The 15,907-nt window shown below is 45.7% G+C and overlaps 1 protein-coding gene across 2 annotated transcripts in view; it reads right to left on the reverse strand.

The window, feature by feature from the left end:
* LOC129340665 (BTB/POZ domain-containing protein KCTD5) overlaps positions 1–15,907 on the reverse strand; it is a 37,448-nt gene that overhangs the window by 3,316 nt on the left and 18,225 nt on the right. The window contains exons 5-6 of one of the 2 annotated variants that reach the window (XM_054995584.1): positions 3,164–3,289; positions 1,357–1,416 (exon numbers count right to left, since the gene is read on the reverse strand). In XM_054995584.1, the coding sequence (XP_054851559.1) occupies positions 1,372–1,416; positions 3,164–3,289 (171 nt within the window). In that variant the 3' untranslated portion in view covers positions 1,357–1,371. The remainder of the gene's footprint in view (positions 1–1,356; positions 1,417–3,163; positions 3,290–15,907) is intronic. The other variant, XM_054995585.1, reaches the window with a different exon arrangement.

Below are 15,907 nucleotides of genomic sequence, written 5' to 3' on the forward strand. Positions count from 1 at the left end.
ATGGAGAATGGCACTCCAGGGCAGGTCCAGCAATCCTGCCTTCCATCATTACCCCAACACGCTCTCCCTCCCTCCCTCCCTCCCCATGAACCACTCTCGTTTGAGCTAGAGACTCGCACTAGGAACAAGTCTGTGTTAACTGCAAGGCTCCGTCTCCAGGCGCTCAAAGCAGTCAGCTCGAATGCTGCCTCTGAACCCCCCCCCCCCCACGTTGCACCGCGAGCCAGGGATCCTGTGATGCTGCAAGAAAACAAGCGGGCCCCAAACGGCACGCGGTTCCTCAAGACTGACAGCAGGAAGACTTCCCCATGGCGAGGCTTGAGAAGGGGGCCCTAACCCTTAGACCGGATACCAGCGCAGGCCACGGTATAGCCTTGCTCAGGATCCAGAACTTGTGTGCACAGAGCACTGCAGCCCTCTAACATGGGTAAGTGCCAGGTTCTCCACCTGGTTAATAGGAAGGCAAAACATACATACTGGATGAGGGATACACTTCTGGGTAGCAGATCTTGAGATATGGGTGGATAGGAAGCTAAATATGAGTATTCAGTGTGATGCAGCAGCGAAAAAGGTAAACACAGTATTAGGGTTATTAATAAAGGCCTAACACCCAAATCACAGGGTGTCATTGTCCCACTATATACTGCATTAGTCAGGCCTCCTCACCTGGAGTACTTTGAGCGGTTCTGAAGGCCTCACTTCAAAAAGGAGGTGGACAAATTGGAACAGGTGCAGAGGAGAGCAACCAGGATGATCGGGGGCCTGGAGACTGTTCCCTACGAGGAAAGACTTGGGAATGTTCAGTCTGGAGAAGAGGAGGTTGAGGGGAGACATGATTGCTCTCTTTAAGTATTTAAAAGGCTGTCACTCAGAAGAGGGAAGAGAGCTGTTCCTGTTGGCAGCAGAGGACAGGACTTGCAATAATGGGTTTAAACTACAGGAGGGGAGGTACTGGCTGGACGTTAGGAAAAACTTCACGTTAAGAGTAGGTCAGCAGTGGAATCGGCTGCCTATGGATGTGGTGGGTTCCCCCTCACTGGCAGTCTTCAAGGAGCGGCTGGAAGAATCCTTGTCGGGGGTGCTTTAGTCTGTTCTTGCACTGGGCAGGGGGTTAGACTAGATGGGCTGTAAGGCCGCTTCCAACACTATGATTCTATGGTTTTTCCTTAAACTGCTCCCAGGCATGCTCTGAAGAATTCTTACTCTGCCCCCACTCCAGCACAGCAAGAAAGATCACAACCCACACTCCCTCAAGGAGCCAACATACAACTGAACTACAAGGCCACCTCATGAAGCAGCTACAACCACAAGACACCACCAACAGGAAATGAGGACGGGCAAAATCCTAGTGCTCACCATTGGCATTCAAACTTAATCTGAGTCATGCATCTCCCAATCCGTCTCTTCGTCTTCGCTCTGAGTTGCATGCAGCCAGTGTAAAGAAAGGGGAGGCAAAAGAAAAGAGGGCAAGTTCAGTTATGCCACAGCAAGGCCAGGCATGCCCCAGCTGGAACCAGAGAGAGAAAGAGAAGGAGGCAGGCAGCTGAAAGGCGAGGCTCTTGTACTAGCAGCCTGGCAGGAGAGGTCTCCGATAGGCCCACGGCCACCGGGAGAGTCCACCAGACTTGGGCCTGGCTTGAAGCCATACAGTGCCCAGAAGCACCACATCAGCCTCTCTGCTGTGACGGCTACACCCAGAAAAAGCCAGCAGGAACATCTCAGTCTCAAGCGGAGATGGCCAGCAGCTCAGCCAGCTAAGCCCACAGGCAGGGAAGGTGCAGCAACAGAAAAGAATTAAAAGGGTGGACAAACAGCCAGTGAAAGCTACTTATAGAGCCGTCAGAGAAGCCACACTCCTGTTTCATGCAGAGGTGCAGGAAGACACTGACCAAAGACAGTAAATATTGGCTCAGTAATTTCTCTCTCTCTCCTCTCCTCCCATTCTTCTGTAATCTACATTGGGCGGGGCGGGGGGGGGGAATCAGCAAGATGTGTTTCTTTTCCCTTTAGGATAAGCATGTTGTGAGTTTTCCCAGGAATCTTGAAGAATTGCAAGACAGATGGTTAAAAAACTGACCTCAAAAACTAGTGTTCCTCCAAAAGTGGAATGATCACTTGTGGGGCATTAGCACACGTGGCTAATTTGTAATCTTTTGTACTTCCTTCTCCCTTCCTTCAACTTCCTCCTAATTGGGGGTTTCCTGGTGGGAAGGTGAGTGACAGAGTTGGGGCTCTAAATGTACGGCAGAGTGCAGAATCCCAACATCCTCAAGAAGCCCACCCTGCCACTCCAGGCACGTGCATGCCCCCCTCTCCCCGCCCCCTCTGCTCCTGCTCACGCCCATTCTACCCACATGTTCAACACTTTATGGCAGCACTCACTGTGCCACAACACAGCAGAGAGAGACACCTGGTGGAACGTTTAGCTCTTTGTCCCCAGAAATGTCACTCTGGGCCGGCCAGCAGATTCCCCGTATGTCTTCCGGCCAGCAGCTGCCCCTTCCTTGTGTATCCTTCCATAGGCATTCACTTCAGACAGCACTTCTTTCCAGATTGCGAAGGGGACCCCCCACCCACCCCCAGCAACAGAGCACCAACACCCCTCCCCTAAACTCTGACTGCCGGCTCTCTCTTCTGCAAGGCAGCTGGAGCACCACATATTGCCTCGGCTTTTCAGAGTTCTGAGTTCACTGTCAGCCATGCACGTCTTTCTCAGCATGACTAGAGAGCCAATCTAGATCTGGGCTTACAACATGGCATTTTCTCAATCTAGCCAGGGCCCAGGCTGCAGCAGTGTGGCAGTCACTCACACACAGCCCTCAGGCCAGACCAGGTCTCTCAACTGCTAGGGGATGATTTCAGTATTCCGCTCCAGACAGCCATGAGGTCAGGGGAGGGGTGCACAGAGGTTGGTGCCTATGGCAATTCAGTCCCAGATGCAAACCTGTGTCAGTGGAGGACATGAACCAAGAGGCCTGCCAGCGCTCCAAGCAGGGGCTGGAAAGCCAGTCCAGCCCTGTCCTGGCTCCACAGAGGCCATTGCCGCACCTTGCATTCTTCTCTGCTATACACAACAGCCCGGCAGGTGAACCAAGAGTTCCAAGCCTGCTGGCTGTGTTGCTCCCTATGTTCTTCCTCTCCTGCTGGTCACTTGGTGACTCACCTTGGCCTTCTCGCTGGGCTCACTTGCAGTCCCAGATGGAGTATTGTGCAGCTCCTTGGAGACAACGCATAGAAATTCAGCCTGGTCTTCATTGCCATAGTTATAGGAGGAGCCAATGCTGACAAGCTGTGAGACACAAAAAGAGGTATCAGAGCAGCTGCACTCCAGGGGTCCCGCTCCACAACAGTTGAAAACCCCATCTCAAAACCAGCCAATAGAGGGGAGAAGAAGCTCCCTGCCTGGGGCTGCTCCTTATGGAGCAAAGCCACTCCCTCCAGGCCCACTTGGGCCAGGAAATGGTTGGAGAGATCTGGGTTCAAATCACTGCTTGCTTGCCAGGGGTGACCTGGAGCCCCTCAGCCTAACATAATTCACAAGGCTGTTGGGAGGATAAAACAGAAGGGGAGAACCTAAGCCACAGGCTTCGGCTCATTGGAGGAAAGAGAGCATAAACATCTAATAAATACATTCTGACACCAAATAATGGTGAATCGGATTTCAAATGGAGTTCTGCAAAACAAAATCATCAGAAATTCAGCTGCCCAAGAAGCAAATCCTATGACTATTGCATACGCTAAGTATTCCCAGAGGGGCCTCCTGCTGTTTGTCCCCAGACTGTAGACTTGAATTCTGACAACCCTTTCTTCCACTTAAGGAACTTGGCTAATCCCTACAAGGAAACTTGTCATGGAAGGTCAGAAACAGCCACTTGGCACTTCTTCCCAGAGGCTATTTGGAACAGAGATGTCTGGAGGAAGCCAGAAGCCAGTGTACCAAAAGGGTTAACTGTATGAGGACTAACGCTGAAAAAGCCCTGGGTCAGCTGATTCTCCAATTAGGGTTGTGCAATTTGGGTTCAGTATTCGGTAAAAGTACCGAATTTTACTTGATTCAGTAAAATTCAGTATTACTGAATTTAAAAGGTATTACTGAATCAGATTCAGTAATTTTACTTGATTCAGTATTACTGAATTTAAAAGGTATTACTGAAACAGATTCAGTAATACCGAATTTAAGTTTACCAAATGTATTCGGTAAATTTTGTAAACTTTGGAAATCACAGCTAAACTGTTCCTTTGCTAAGGAACAGCAAAGAAACAGTGTTTCCCACTTTTTTTAACCAGATGGGAGGGGGAGAAGGGAAGGGGGAGTGAGACAGAGGCAGAAGGGAGGGGGAAGGGGGGAAGTGAGTGGCCAATCCTCGCAGGAGCTCTCTTTTTCTGGGCAATGGGATTCTCAAGGAGAGTGCATTTTTAAACTGCTGCAAGGAGTTAAATTAGGAGGCTTGCCTCAGGCAACCTCCATTTTGCTCTGGCCTGGAGACCAAGAAACACTACCTGGCTTGCTGCTGGCTGTTGGCTCTCTCTTTGTGGTCTGGCTGCTTTGGACTGCAAGTCTGCGACTGGATCCTGGAGCGAATGGATTTCTGCTACTGCCTGCTGAGACCTGCACCTGGAGGACTTCTCCTGCTACCTGGTTTGAGTTGTTAGATTCACTGGGTTTTTCCTCTCTTTGTGGGGAGGGAGTTGGCCTGGCAATTGGGAGGGACAGGATGCGGGGGGAGGCAGAAAAGTTTTTTAGTTTGCATTTTAAAAAGTGCTTTTTTGCTGTGTGCGTGGGAGGGCTTTAGTTGAGCTTTTGTGTAGAGGGGACTTTGATTTCTCACTTTATATTAACTGTTAATTTTCCTGCTTGTTCTTTGGACGGGGGCAGGGGGGGAGATTACACAGTTGTTTTGTTGGGGCTTGGGGTGCCCTTTCTTTATAGTGTTTTTGCTTCATGTTTTTCTGATTTCTGTTGCCATAAGTTTGGTTTGGTGTTCAATAGCTGTTGGGTCAGGTTTGTTCTTTTGTGGGGAAGAGAGTGTTTGCGGGGGGCTTGCCAGTTTAGCTTAAATTACCTGATGGTGTTTGTGTGTACTTTTTGGGTATCCCGAGAGGGCTGTGAAGTGTGAATTTTTTAAAAGTGTTTTTAAGTTAAGCTACTTGGGTAGGTATTGTAAAGAAAAAACTTAACTGGTAGCTTTTAGGTAACAAAGAGAGAGTTTTTTCCCCTTTAATACGCTTGTGTAGGGAATTTGGCTTTTCCCATGGGATGATGGCATTCTGACTGGAGAGCTTTCTGCATAGCTCCCAAGTCTCAACTCCCAGAGGGTGTTATTTTTAATACCAGTGGAAAGAGAGGTGATCAATATCTCTTTGCCACCCCTCCAAAAGGAGGCATATGTGAAAGATGACCTTCAAGAGGCAGCAATGTTTCTGAATCAGTGCTTAGTTCTTGTGGCCCCTTCTTACATGCCCACGGTAAGGCCGATTGCAACCTTGGAGTTAGGTGGCAATTTCCCCCAGTCCAGTTTGGCTAGCGATCCTGATGGTGTTTTGCCATCTTCTGGGCATGGGACAGGAATCACTGGGGTTGTGGGGAAGGGAGATGGTGAAAGTAGAGAAAACTGCTGTTGCACAGAGGCTAAGTGGTTCAGTTGCAAATCAGCACTCTATTGGTTCAAATCCCACTACTGCCATGAGCTCGGTAGGTGGCCTTGGGTAAGCCCCTCCTCTCAGCCCCAGCTCCCCAGCTGTATTGTGGGGATAATAACTTGTTCACCACTCTGGGTGAGGCACTAATATGTCTAGAAGAGTGGTATATAAGCGCAGTTATTATTATTATTCTGCACTGTGCAGGAGGTTGGACTAGATGACCCTAGAGGTACCTTCCAACTCTATGATTCTATCAATGGCCAGATTCTACCGAGAAGGTTAATTTCAATGACTGAACAAGCTAAACAACTTTATGACAAGTTGTCAGCAGAGAAAACCTCAGAAGATCAACAAGACCAGAAAAGATTAGAGAAGAACAAAAAAACACACCAGATGACGCAGAAGGAAAATTAGATCAGACAGCAGCATTCTAACAAAATGAAGAGACTAAATATTTTACCAATAAATATTAATGGCTTAAATTCCCCTACAAAGCGATCAAAGAAGGCATTTGGGTCTGTGAACCCTTTTGTTCTTCTAACTGATACAAAATTCCTTCTTCATATTAAACCTGCGTGAATTACAGAAGTAGCATTAGGGAAAAACAGGCAGCATGACCCTTTCGTTGTAGGTGAAATTCTGACACCACCGCTGGGTGGAATTTGAGACTGATGTGCCAGACAACCTCATTCAGAAGAACTGAGTAAATGGGGAATCGGCCAGAAGGGTTGTGAACCCCCCCCCCCAATTATCTGGCTAATGTTACAGCAACTATAAATGCCACCTTCTGAGATAAGGGGCAGTAAAACATAGGTTCAAAGGTTGTTAATCTTAATTGAGAAAGAGAACCAGCAGGAGACTCCATAACGAAACTGGAGAGATTCTCAGAGGAAGAGTATCAATGATATTTCTGAGAAACAAGAAATATGGTAGAAGAAAACATGTTGTTGTCAACCCTGCCATGAAAGGCTGATATGGCAGCTAATTGTACTTTATAATAGAAGACACAAATTGGTCCTGGTTATGAAGTCATAGCAAGTATTAAAATTAGTTGCTTATGGTCAGGGGAAGGGCGATGGTCCTTTAGTTTCTAACCATATCAGTAATCAATTCCACTTGTGACCATAAGGTACAAAAAATACCATTTTGCAGGTATTCAAACTGGCCTGGTTCATCTCTTTGGAGAAAGAGGGTCTTGAGGGTTCAGTAGCCACATGGTCAGTTTCAGAGGTGCTATATGACAGTGCTATACCTGACCTCTGCCCTCACCTGGATAGCCCAGGTGAGTCTGAGCTCAACAGATCTCAGAAGCTATGCAGGGTCAGCCCTAGCCAGCAACCGGATGGGAGACCTCCAACGAAGACCAGGGCTGCAGAGGCAGACAACGGTAAACCACCTCTGCCAGTTTCTCACCACAAAAACCCCACCAGGGGTCGCCACAAGTCAGATATGACTTCAAGGCACTCTCCACCACCATACCTGATCTCTACACAGGGGGTCTGGTAGTATTGGGAAGCAGAGGCATCAATTTTGGGACAGAGTCCCTGAAGCAGTATAACCAAAGAAAGATGAGAAGAATGCAGTGAGCATGGAAAATCCAAATTCTACAAGTATCCTTGTATCAGGGAAGTAAGTGGAACTACAAGGAAACCTCTGGTCAAAGGAATTTGGAAGGGATCCGGTACCCACTAGGGGACATAATTATTTAATCCTTGTAATGTAAGGAAGTCCATGGTGGAGGAAATTCACAGATGAAATGGACAGGACATACTTGCCAATTCATGGTGGTTGTGAACAGTTGCACTGAGCACCTCCACTCTGTGGTTTCTTTCTTTCTGTAGGGCCTTATTCCCTACAGCCTATACAAACAGACCTGTGGTCTCTGTACAGTGAGTTAGTTTCCTCCCTGTTTGTTAGATAGTGCAGAGCTGGGTATTATCCGTGGTAATCCAAACTCTCAAGATGCACAATAGATCTGCAACAGAAGCAGGGGGAAAAGAATGGATGCTCTAAGTCAGAATACCGTAATGTGCAGGGATTTTTTCTTTGTTTTTTTTTCTCTAGATACTATAGATACCCAAATACCCTGAACAAAGAATAGGCCACGAAGTGAACCCCAATCTAATGTTGAAGCATTTGTGGTTATAGAAGTGTCAGCACAGGATCTTCTGAATGGGCACCCTTGAGTTAGACTCTCAGTTTGGGCCCACCGTGACAACAATCCAAATACAGATCCTGGGGTAAACAGCTTTGCTTGTTGATGGGTCATCACCAGGTTAAAGTGATGTAAAACCCAATTTACAGTGGCCCTATACTCAGTTAAGAAATGGGTCAGAAATAATGGTCACTATGAGAACGAGTAGTTTCCAAACCAATAACATGGATTGGTAACACTTGGTAATACAGAGATGATCAGAGATCAAACTTTCCTGATTCTGATAACCAGGAGTAAGATCCTGTCCATGGAGGAACCGAATTCAGGCTCAATGAAGTGTATAGTTCTACTAGGGGTAAGAGTAGCAATGGAAGGCACCGTCTACTGAAAACATCCATCACCTATAGAACAAAGATCCCTCCTGTGGCTGAGATGTATAGAGATGTGTGGCGTGACTCCTTAAGGCTGACAGTGCAAGCTCTTCGTAACAAACAAACAGTGGATGAGGGATGCATGTGAATCCTGTGAACTTAATAAAGTTATTCTGGAATGGAGGCTCAAGTAACACCCCTGTCCAGCAAACTATAAAGAGTCTCACTGAAGGCACGAGAACAGGCTTCTGCTCTAGAGGAGCCTATACCAGGGTGGTCACTCAGAAAACATGTCAAAAGCCTTGTCTCTATAGACAGGATTGAAGAAAAATTAGTGACAGAATCCCAAGAGAAAATAAAGGAGTGTGATCCATCTAGAAGAACAGAAGGGTGCTAGACTCAGCGTTGGTTAGTCGTTCGTCGTCTTACTACCCCCTTGGCAGTGTGACACTGAGCTGAGAGATGAGGTGTTTGAACCTAAGGTTGAAGGCAGGAATACCTTCCAAGTGATGCCGGTACGTTTGAGGGCATTGCATACAGACTTGGGTGGTACCCAATGGGCCAGTAGCAATGACAGCAAGCGACTTTACCGTCTGGTAATTTTCCTGTATCTGGCTTACGGAATCATATGCTGTTCCATAAAAAGACAACAACATGCCCTTGAAGGGAACATTCTCAATCATCCTTTCTTATCCCCAGGGAGCGCTGTTAAGCATAACCTGGTTTAACACCTGATAACTACGGCTGAAGCTCTGGACCTGGCTAAAGACTTCATAGCGTGCCTTCCAGCTGTTCTCTGCAATTTGGCTGATTAATAACCTTCTTTGACGGCCTCACATAGGGGCTCTGTGCTCGTCAGGAGAAGACCTGAGTATAAACTGGGAGCTCCTCCTATGAAAGGAATTGCCTGAGCTTTGCGGGTTTGAGAATGGAAGGCTCAGATGAATACAGTTGCAGTCAACTGCATACAGTTTATTTCCTCCTCCGTCAGTCCGAGGTGACAGGAGGGCAGGACAAAAAACAGCCTTAAACCTCCAAAGCAAGCAGGAAGGATGTGCAAAGGAGGTAAAGATGGTGGGGCAATTATGCTGTTCAAGGTTGCAGCATTTCTCAATGTTCCAAGGAATGACAAAAGTGGAGGAGGGATGTTTTGCACTGGCTGTAAGCCATCTTCCGTTGGTAGGAAGGGCTACGAAAGCAGGAGAGATGGAATAAAAGCATGCAAGGCTTTATTCCCAGTTCTTCATTAGAGCTAGAAACAATGTGGGATCCCAGATACCAGGACACCTGATAGCTTGCGCCCTGTTGAGCGCACGGTGGTCTGTCATCTTCCCTGAGGGCTGGACGTCTCAGCTGTGGTCTCTCCCAGTGGGGCATTGGTCTCAGGAACGTTTCCATCATAGACCACTGTATACAAGAAGAAAGGAATACCATTCCACAACAATTGAAAGTGATTTTTGGGATGTTTACACCCTGTCAGGGGAGCACTTTTGGTTTGTGCGTTCTCTATAGTGTTTACCTAATAGCTGTGAACCGCAGCCTGAACTAAGACATATATATAAAGGGCTTTGGCTTATTTTGTTATATTTGTGTGACTGCATAATTATTGTATGGGTCTGTAGACCTTATTACTGTGGGTTTGTTTCTCTGTGTGCATTCTGGCTGCCACACAGTATTGCCCTTCCTATTTCATATTGCAGTTATATACAGACATCAAGGTTGCTGAAGACTGAGGTGCACAGTTCCACAGGGAGTTAAGCTCATCAAGATCCTCAAGTGGCACGCGATCCCCCTCAACTCTCCTGAAATGGGATGAGAAGTGTGTGTGTGTGTGTGGTGTGTGTGTGTGTGTGTGTGGAATCTAGGCAGACTAGAGTCCTCTACCTATACAGCAAAGGGTGGTCAGGCTTTAAACTGACCTGGCTGGGAAGAAACTCTGCAATTAAAATGAATATTTTACCAAAGGTCAATTTTTTATTTCAGATGACACCAATTAACATACAAGAGAAGATGCATACAAAAGACTGGCAAAAAAAGAGAAATACATTTATCTGGAATGGAAAAAATTCCAAGAATTAGGTTTAAAGTGTTACAAGATGGGAAAAAAAGGTTTGGCAGTACTCAATATTAAGTTGTATTATCAAGCAGCTTGCCTAGTTTGGATTATAAATTCAAATGACAGATTAATGAAATTAGAAGTGGCGGACATTATCGAAGGGTTGCATAATCATTTGTAGGTATTGAAAAGAGCTCTAATGCAACATAACAGTCATGTAATTAGAGACAATTTGTTAAAGATATGGAATTCTTTAAGAATGAGGATTAATCTCACCAGAGATATCACTAATAATTGCTTTTTGTGATAAAATATGAGGAAAACCAATGATATTACAACCAATCAAAATATGATAAACCCTCAAGAAAAAATAAAAATGTGGCAAATAACTGAAGAAGAAGATACAATGGCTGGTATATGTTCAAGTAACTTCAAGATTAAAAGAGGCCATCCAAATTTATGGAGGCCAAATAAGAGAATTAACTGATTTTGAAAAAATAATTACCCAGCAGAAAGAGCGCGTGTTACGACAAATGTATAGACTCTTACTTCAATACGATACAGAAACAGAACAAGTTAAAACGTGTATGTTGAAATGGGTTCCGAATTTTGGAGGAGAACATTCAAAAGTGGGAAAATTTATGGATGAAAGATATCAAATTCACCACCAGTCAATCATTAAGAGAAAATTGGTATAAAATGTTTTATTGATAGTATATTACCCCAAAAGATTTCCAAAAAATGGACAAGAAATATATAGGGTTGGTGTCATGTCTGTACCCCTTCATCCATAACATTGTTCTGTGTGTTAAACCATTGATAATGCTGTAATGCTGCTAATGCTGTACCTTGTTTGCATTTTGCAAATGCTCTAACGCTTTCGTTTCTCTAACAGCCTGAGAACCCAGCTGTGTTATCTCATTTCTTTGAAGCTCACAGAAGTGACCTTGTACTGTCTGAAATGTTACAGTTCACTGTCATGCATTCTCCGGCACCTTCCCGTGCAAACCTGTGGTCTAAGTGGGAGGGGGGAAATGATTGAGTATTTAGAGTTGTACTTTCCTCAAGACTCTATTCCTATCAAGGAAGTATGTACTGCTGAGATGCTTTCTTGCCTCTGAGTAACTCTATGGAAATATATATGGAAAAGATTGGACTTCTGAATAAAACCATTTAACCAAAAGCTTGGACTTCCTTGTTGCAATGGTGCAGGGACCTGTCTGCCATATCCTGTCATCCATAGCCTGACAGTTGGGTTGGAAGTGTAAAGAGGCAGAAGGTACTTTTTACCACTTGTGGTGGCCCTGTAAAATATTTTTTAAAATGGAAAGATATATATGCTGAGATATAGAAGATCTTAAAAACTGACTTTACTATGAAACCTAAGACTATGTTGCCGGGAATTCTGCCAGATAATATTGAATGGACTCTACATGAATTGTTTAGATTATATGTTGACGGTGGCTAGAGTAGTAATGGCAACCAAATGAAAAGTGAAAGAATGTCCAGTTAAAGAAAACTGGGAAGATAAAATGGCCGAATATGCAGTAATGGACAAATTAGTGAACTATGTAAACAAAAGACCAATTAAATTTTTGAAAAGAAATGGGAAATATACTATTTTTATTATAAACAAAGATAGGATATAAGTAATAAAAGTTTAATTTTGATATGAGTTTTGATCTGAATGGAACTAGGGAAATTATGGAAATAGTAATAGTGTTAAATTCATGATACAGAGTCAATTAAACATATATATGTTATATAATTGATTAGTGTGGTGTAATCAGTAATAATATATTTAATACGATAAAATAATTTATACATAAATAGCTATAAATGCAAGACTATTATTATATCACTGAAAATATTTTAAGGTTTGTTCTTTTTAAAATTAGTCATTATAAAGTAACTTGCAATAGTAATTTTTTCACTTTAATTTGTTTATATATAGTTTAATATTCTATATACCTGAAAAATGTTATATAATTGCTGCACTTTAATAATCCTTGGAATGTGTAGCTATAGTTTTTTTTCTTGCAAACTTAAACCCTTTGTTCTCTTTCCCATTTTCCTTCTGTAACCTTTACTGTTTAAAAAATAAAAATATTATTAAAGAAAAGTTCAGGTTCTACTCTAATTCTATAGACAAATAGGCTGCCCATTAGTGCATTTAACTAGGTTTTTTCCTGCCTACCTATGGCTCCCTTGGAGCCAGGCCAGGCATATTAGAAGTAGGCTTTTTGTCATAGGGTTACCTGTAGATTGGGGTTCAGGGGTAACTTCATTCCTGAAGAGGAATTACGCTGCTTGCTAGTGTAGTGCCACCAAATACCTAAAAAGCGGTGGAGACAGCCCTCAAGTTATAGCTGATTTGTGGTTACCCCTAGTGCGTTTTTCATGGCAAGAGACTAACAGAGGTGGTTTGCCATTGCCCGCCTCTGCAACTCTGGTCTTTGTTGAAAGCCTCCCATCCAATTACTAACCTAACAGGGCCTTTTAGAAAGAGATGTGTGTGTCCATTTCCAGGTTTAGACCAGAAAAAAGCATTTAGAATAGGTAAGTAGTTTTTAAAACAAACTCTCATTTTTGGCTAGGTGCTTTGAGTGGGTGGGCCTGTTTAAGAAGGTTAGCTACTAGTTAGTGGGAAAGGCGAGGAATAGGACTAGAGAGGAAGAGGAGAGGGCTGTGGCTCTCCCCCCAACCTAAGTGGAGGAGGCCCACCCCAGTGCAGCTGTCGTTCACCAGCCTGGCTCCTGGTGACAGCAAGAAGATTTGCAAGGTCCTCTTCCCATGGGCAGCTGCAGGAGCACCCCCCGCCCAGGAGCCTGAGGCCAGAGCTGGCACTGGGCAGGGGCCTGGTGCTGAGGCCCCCCCCCTCCAGTGGTTGAGAACCAGCAGCACAAGGAGCAGCAGCATGAGGAGTCTTTTGGCACGTGAGTTTTCTGTTCCTCTTGCTCAACCCAGGGGCCCAGAGGATGTTGGAGGAATTGGCGTGGGGGCCCACCATCGGTGAGCATTCCCCAGCTTTCATGGAGGCCAGCAGCAGGCCTTTCATGAACAGTCAGGAGAATGGTGGAAGAAGAGCCAGAGAGTGTGGAAGGGGTGACCTCCACATTTCTACCCCTTCACCCTCAGCCATCTTCTTCTGCCCAGCCTAGACACAGTGCATCTGGCCCGAGTGCCTCACAGAAGGCGTCCCCCGGGGAGCCCACAGCTGCAGGGGTAGCCCTCGTCCTCCAGCTTCTGGGAGCATTTCCAGAAGACTAAGGGCCCCCTCCGTCTGCACAGTGCCAGAATACAGGCCCTGGGTCAGTTGAGGGAGGGACGTGAATCATCTCTCGAAGACCAGCCTGCAGAAGCACAAGAAGAAGCATCACCATGTTGTGCTTCTTGAAAGGGAGAGAGAGACGAGCACCACACGGCTGCCAGCAGGCCAGCAGGAGGGCTCTTCTGCCCGGAGGAGACAGTGGAAGTCGCGAGTTACGGGGTCCTCTGCAGCGAGGAACCCAGACCGAGCACATAGTTCACCAGAAGGTGAAGTTGGTGGGCCATGCAGTGAATGCCCTTGAGGCCCATTTGCACCACTTTCTTCATGTTTGCGCCGCCGTCAGTTACCACGTATCCCGTGGTGACAATGGGAGTCTATGCGGGGGGGGGGACGCTCTTCCCAAGACTCAAAAGGTAAAAAAGCAGCAGCAGGACAGAGTTGACTCAGTCGGCACAGCAAATGCACACTGCAATTTGGACCCTTCTCTCTCTCTCTGTCTCACACACACACACAAACACACACACACACACCACAAAATCACTTGCTCATGTTAATACAAATTTCTGCAGAGGAGTAAGAAAGGAGCGAAATGTTAGGGAAAGCAGAGAACGACACACACCAGGTGTTACAGAGGAAACCCACAGAAACACTCAAATGAAGCAAATGTTAACTAAACTTAACTTCCCTCATTGCAGGGGTGGGAGGGGGGGATAATGAAAGCTGCTGCAGAGAGAGAACGACTTGGGTTTTCCAAGTGCCTCATAGCAAGTTTCAGCCTGAGGCCAGTGGGTGGGAATGGGATTCATCTTATATAACTGAGCTCGACACATGCCACTGTTTTGTGCTTGTGGCTGGACCTGCTTGGTTCTGTTCCATGGTATTCCCCCATTGGTTCTATTGGGCTAAGTTGCAAGAGTGTCCCTAGCTTCAGTTTGGGTTGGGTAAAATGGATGTGATTCTCTGGTGTGAATTTGGTCCCCTTGCTTCATTTTGGTTCTGGGGAGCTTCTAGTTTGCTTCTAGTTGCCAGGCTGTCCCTTGCTTCAGTTTGATCTGTGTGACTCTCTGGGGTGATGCTGGTCCTCATAGGAAATAATGGCGAGTGGCTGGTCAGCCTGCTTAGGGGGCACTGGGGTTTTTTTGGGAGATGTCACTTTGGTTCTGTTGAGTTTTCCCAGGGATGAGCTTACATTTGGGAGCACGCCTTGGCTGTGGCATCCTTAGCCTGTATATATGTGCTCCTTGGAAAGAAGTTGTAAAAGTTCTCCTCATGGGGAACATATTGGGAATTAGCAAGTGTTTACATTCAATCATGAATGAGTTAAACTGTTTGTGTTACTTAGTAAACCTATTTGTATGTAACTACTTAGGCTTCGAGTGAGGATTCCTGCCAAAGAAAAGGGAGTCTCTATTCTTAATGAACTAGAATTAGGATTCTCTATTGGGCAACCAGTTTATTAGGGGCAATTAAGTAGAAAGATACGTTGAAGTTTTATTGCTCTTTGTTCAGTCAGTCAGTATTTTCCAGTCTCTAGTCTAGAAGCTAGCAAAGATGTAGCCAAGTTAGTCATTTCTTATTTTATTCCAATGTAACCTTTTATCCTTTATGTAGTAAACTATTTTATAGAGCTAAACACTGGAGTATGTGTGTTCTCATTATGACCAATGCACATTTCTGTTAAACTCTGCTAATAAAAATTGAATATATCCCTAAAGAACAATGGAAAATGGATGACCAGCCTGCTCAGGGGGTGCTGGGGTTCTGGGGGGTGTCACTTTGGTTCTAGTGGGCTTCCCTAGGGATAAGCTTGCATCTGGGAGTGCACCTTGACATCATTGCCCTGTGCATTTGTGCCCCTGGGAAAGAAGTTGTAATAATCCTCATCATGGGGAACAATGGAGAGTTGTTGGTTACCCTGGACAGGGGCGCTGGGGTTTTGTGGGGGCAGGGGGTAAGTTTGGTTCTGTTGGGCTGTCTGGTGTGGAGGCTGTATTTGGGAGTGTGCCTCTGGCCATGGCAGTCTTGGTCCATGTGTTTCTGCAGCAGGAGTCGCCTTGGAGTTTTTCCCCCACAATAGGAATGGAGTGGCTGGGGGCACCTTGTTCAGGGGTCCACAGAATTGAACCCAGGGCTCCTGAAACTTGGGGGTCTTTAGAGGACAGTCAGGAGTAGCTCCCTGGAAAATCTGGTGGAGTTTGCTCGTAATACGCTATCCCACCCCCTGGATAGCCCCATAGTTTTCCTCATAGGGAATGGAGATGGGAGGTGGCTGGGGACACCGTCTTTGAGGGGCCATAAATTGCCCCCCCAGGGTCCAATCTTTATGAAACTAGGGGGGGGGGGGTTGTTAGAGAACAGTTAGGAGTAGGTCCCCTGCAGATTCGGTGAAATTTGGTCAAAAAATGCCAGCTTCC

Source organism: Eublepharis macularius, chromosome 12 (assembly GCF_028583425.1).
Source record: "Eublepharis macularius isolate TG4126 chromosome 12, MPM_Emac_v1.0, whole genome shotgun sequence".
NCBI lineage: Eukaryota > Metazoa > Chordata > Lepidosauria > Squamata > Eublepharidae > Eublepharis > Eublepharis macularius.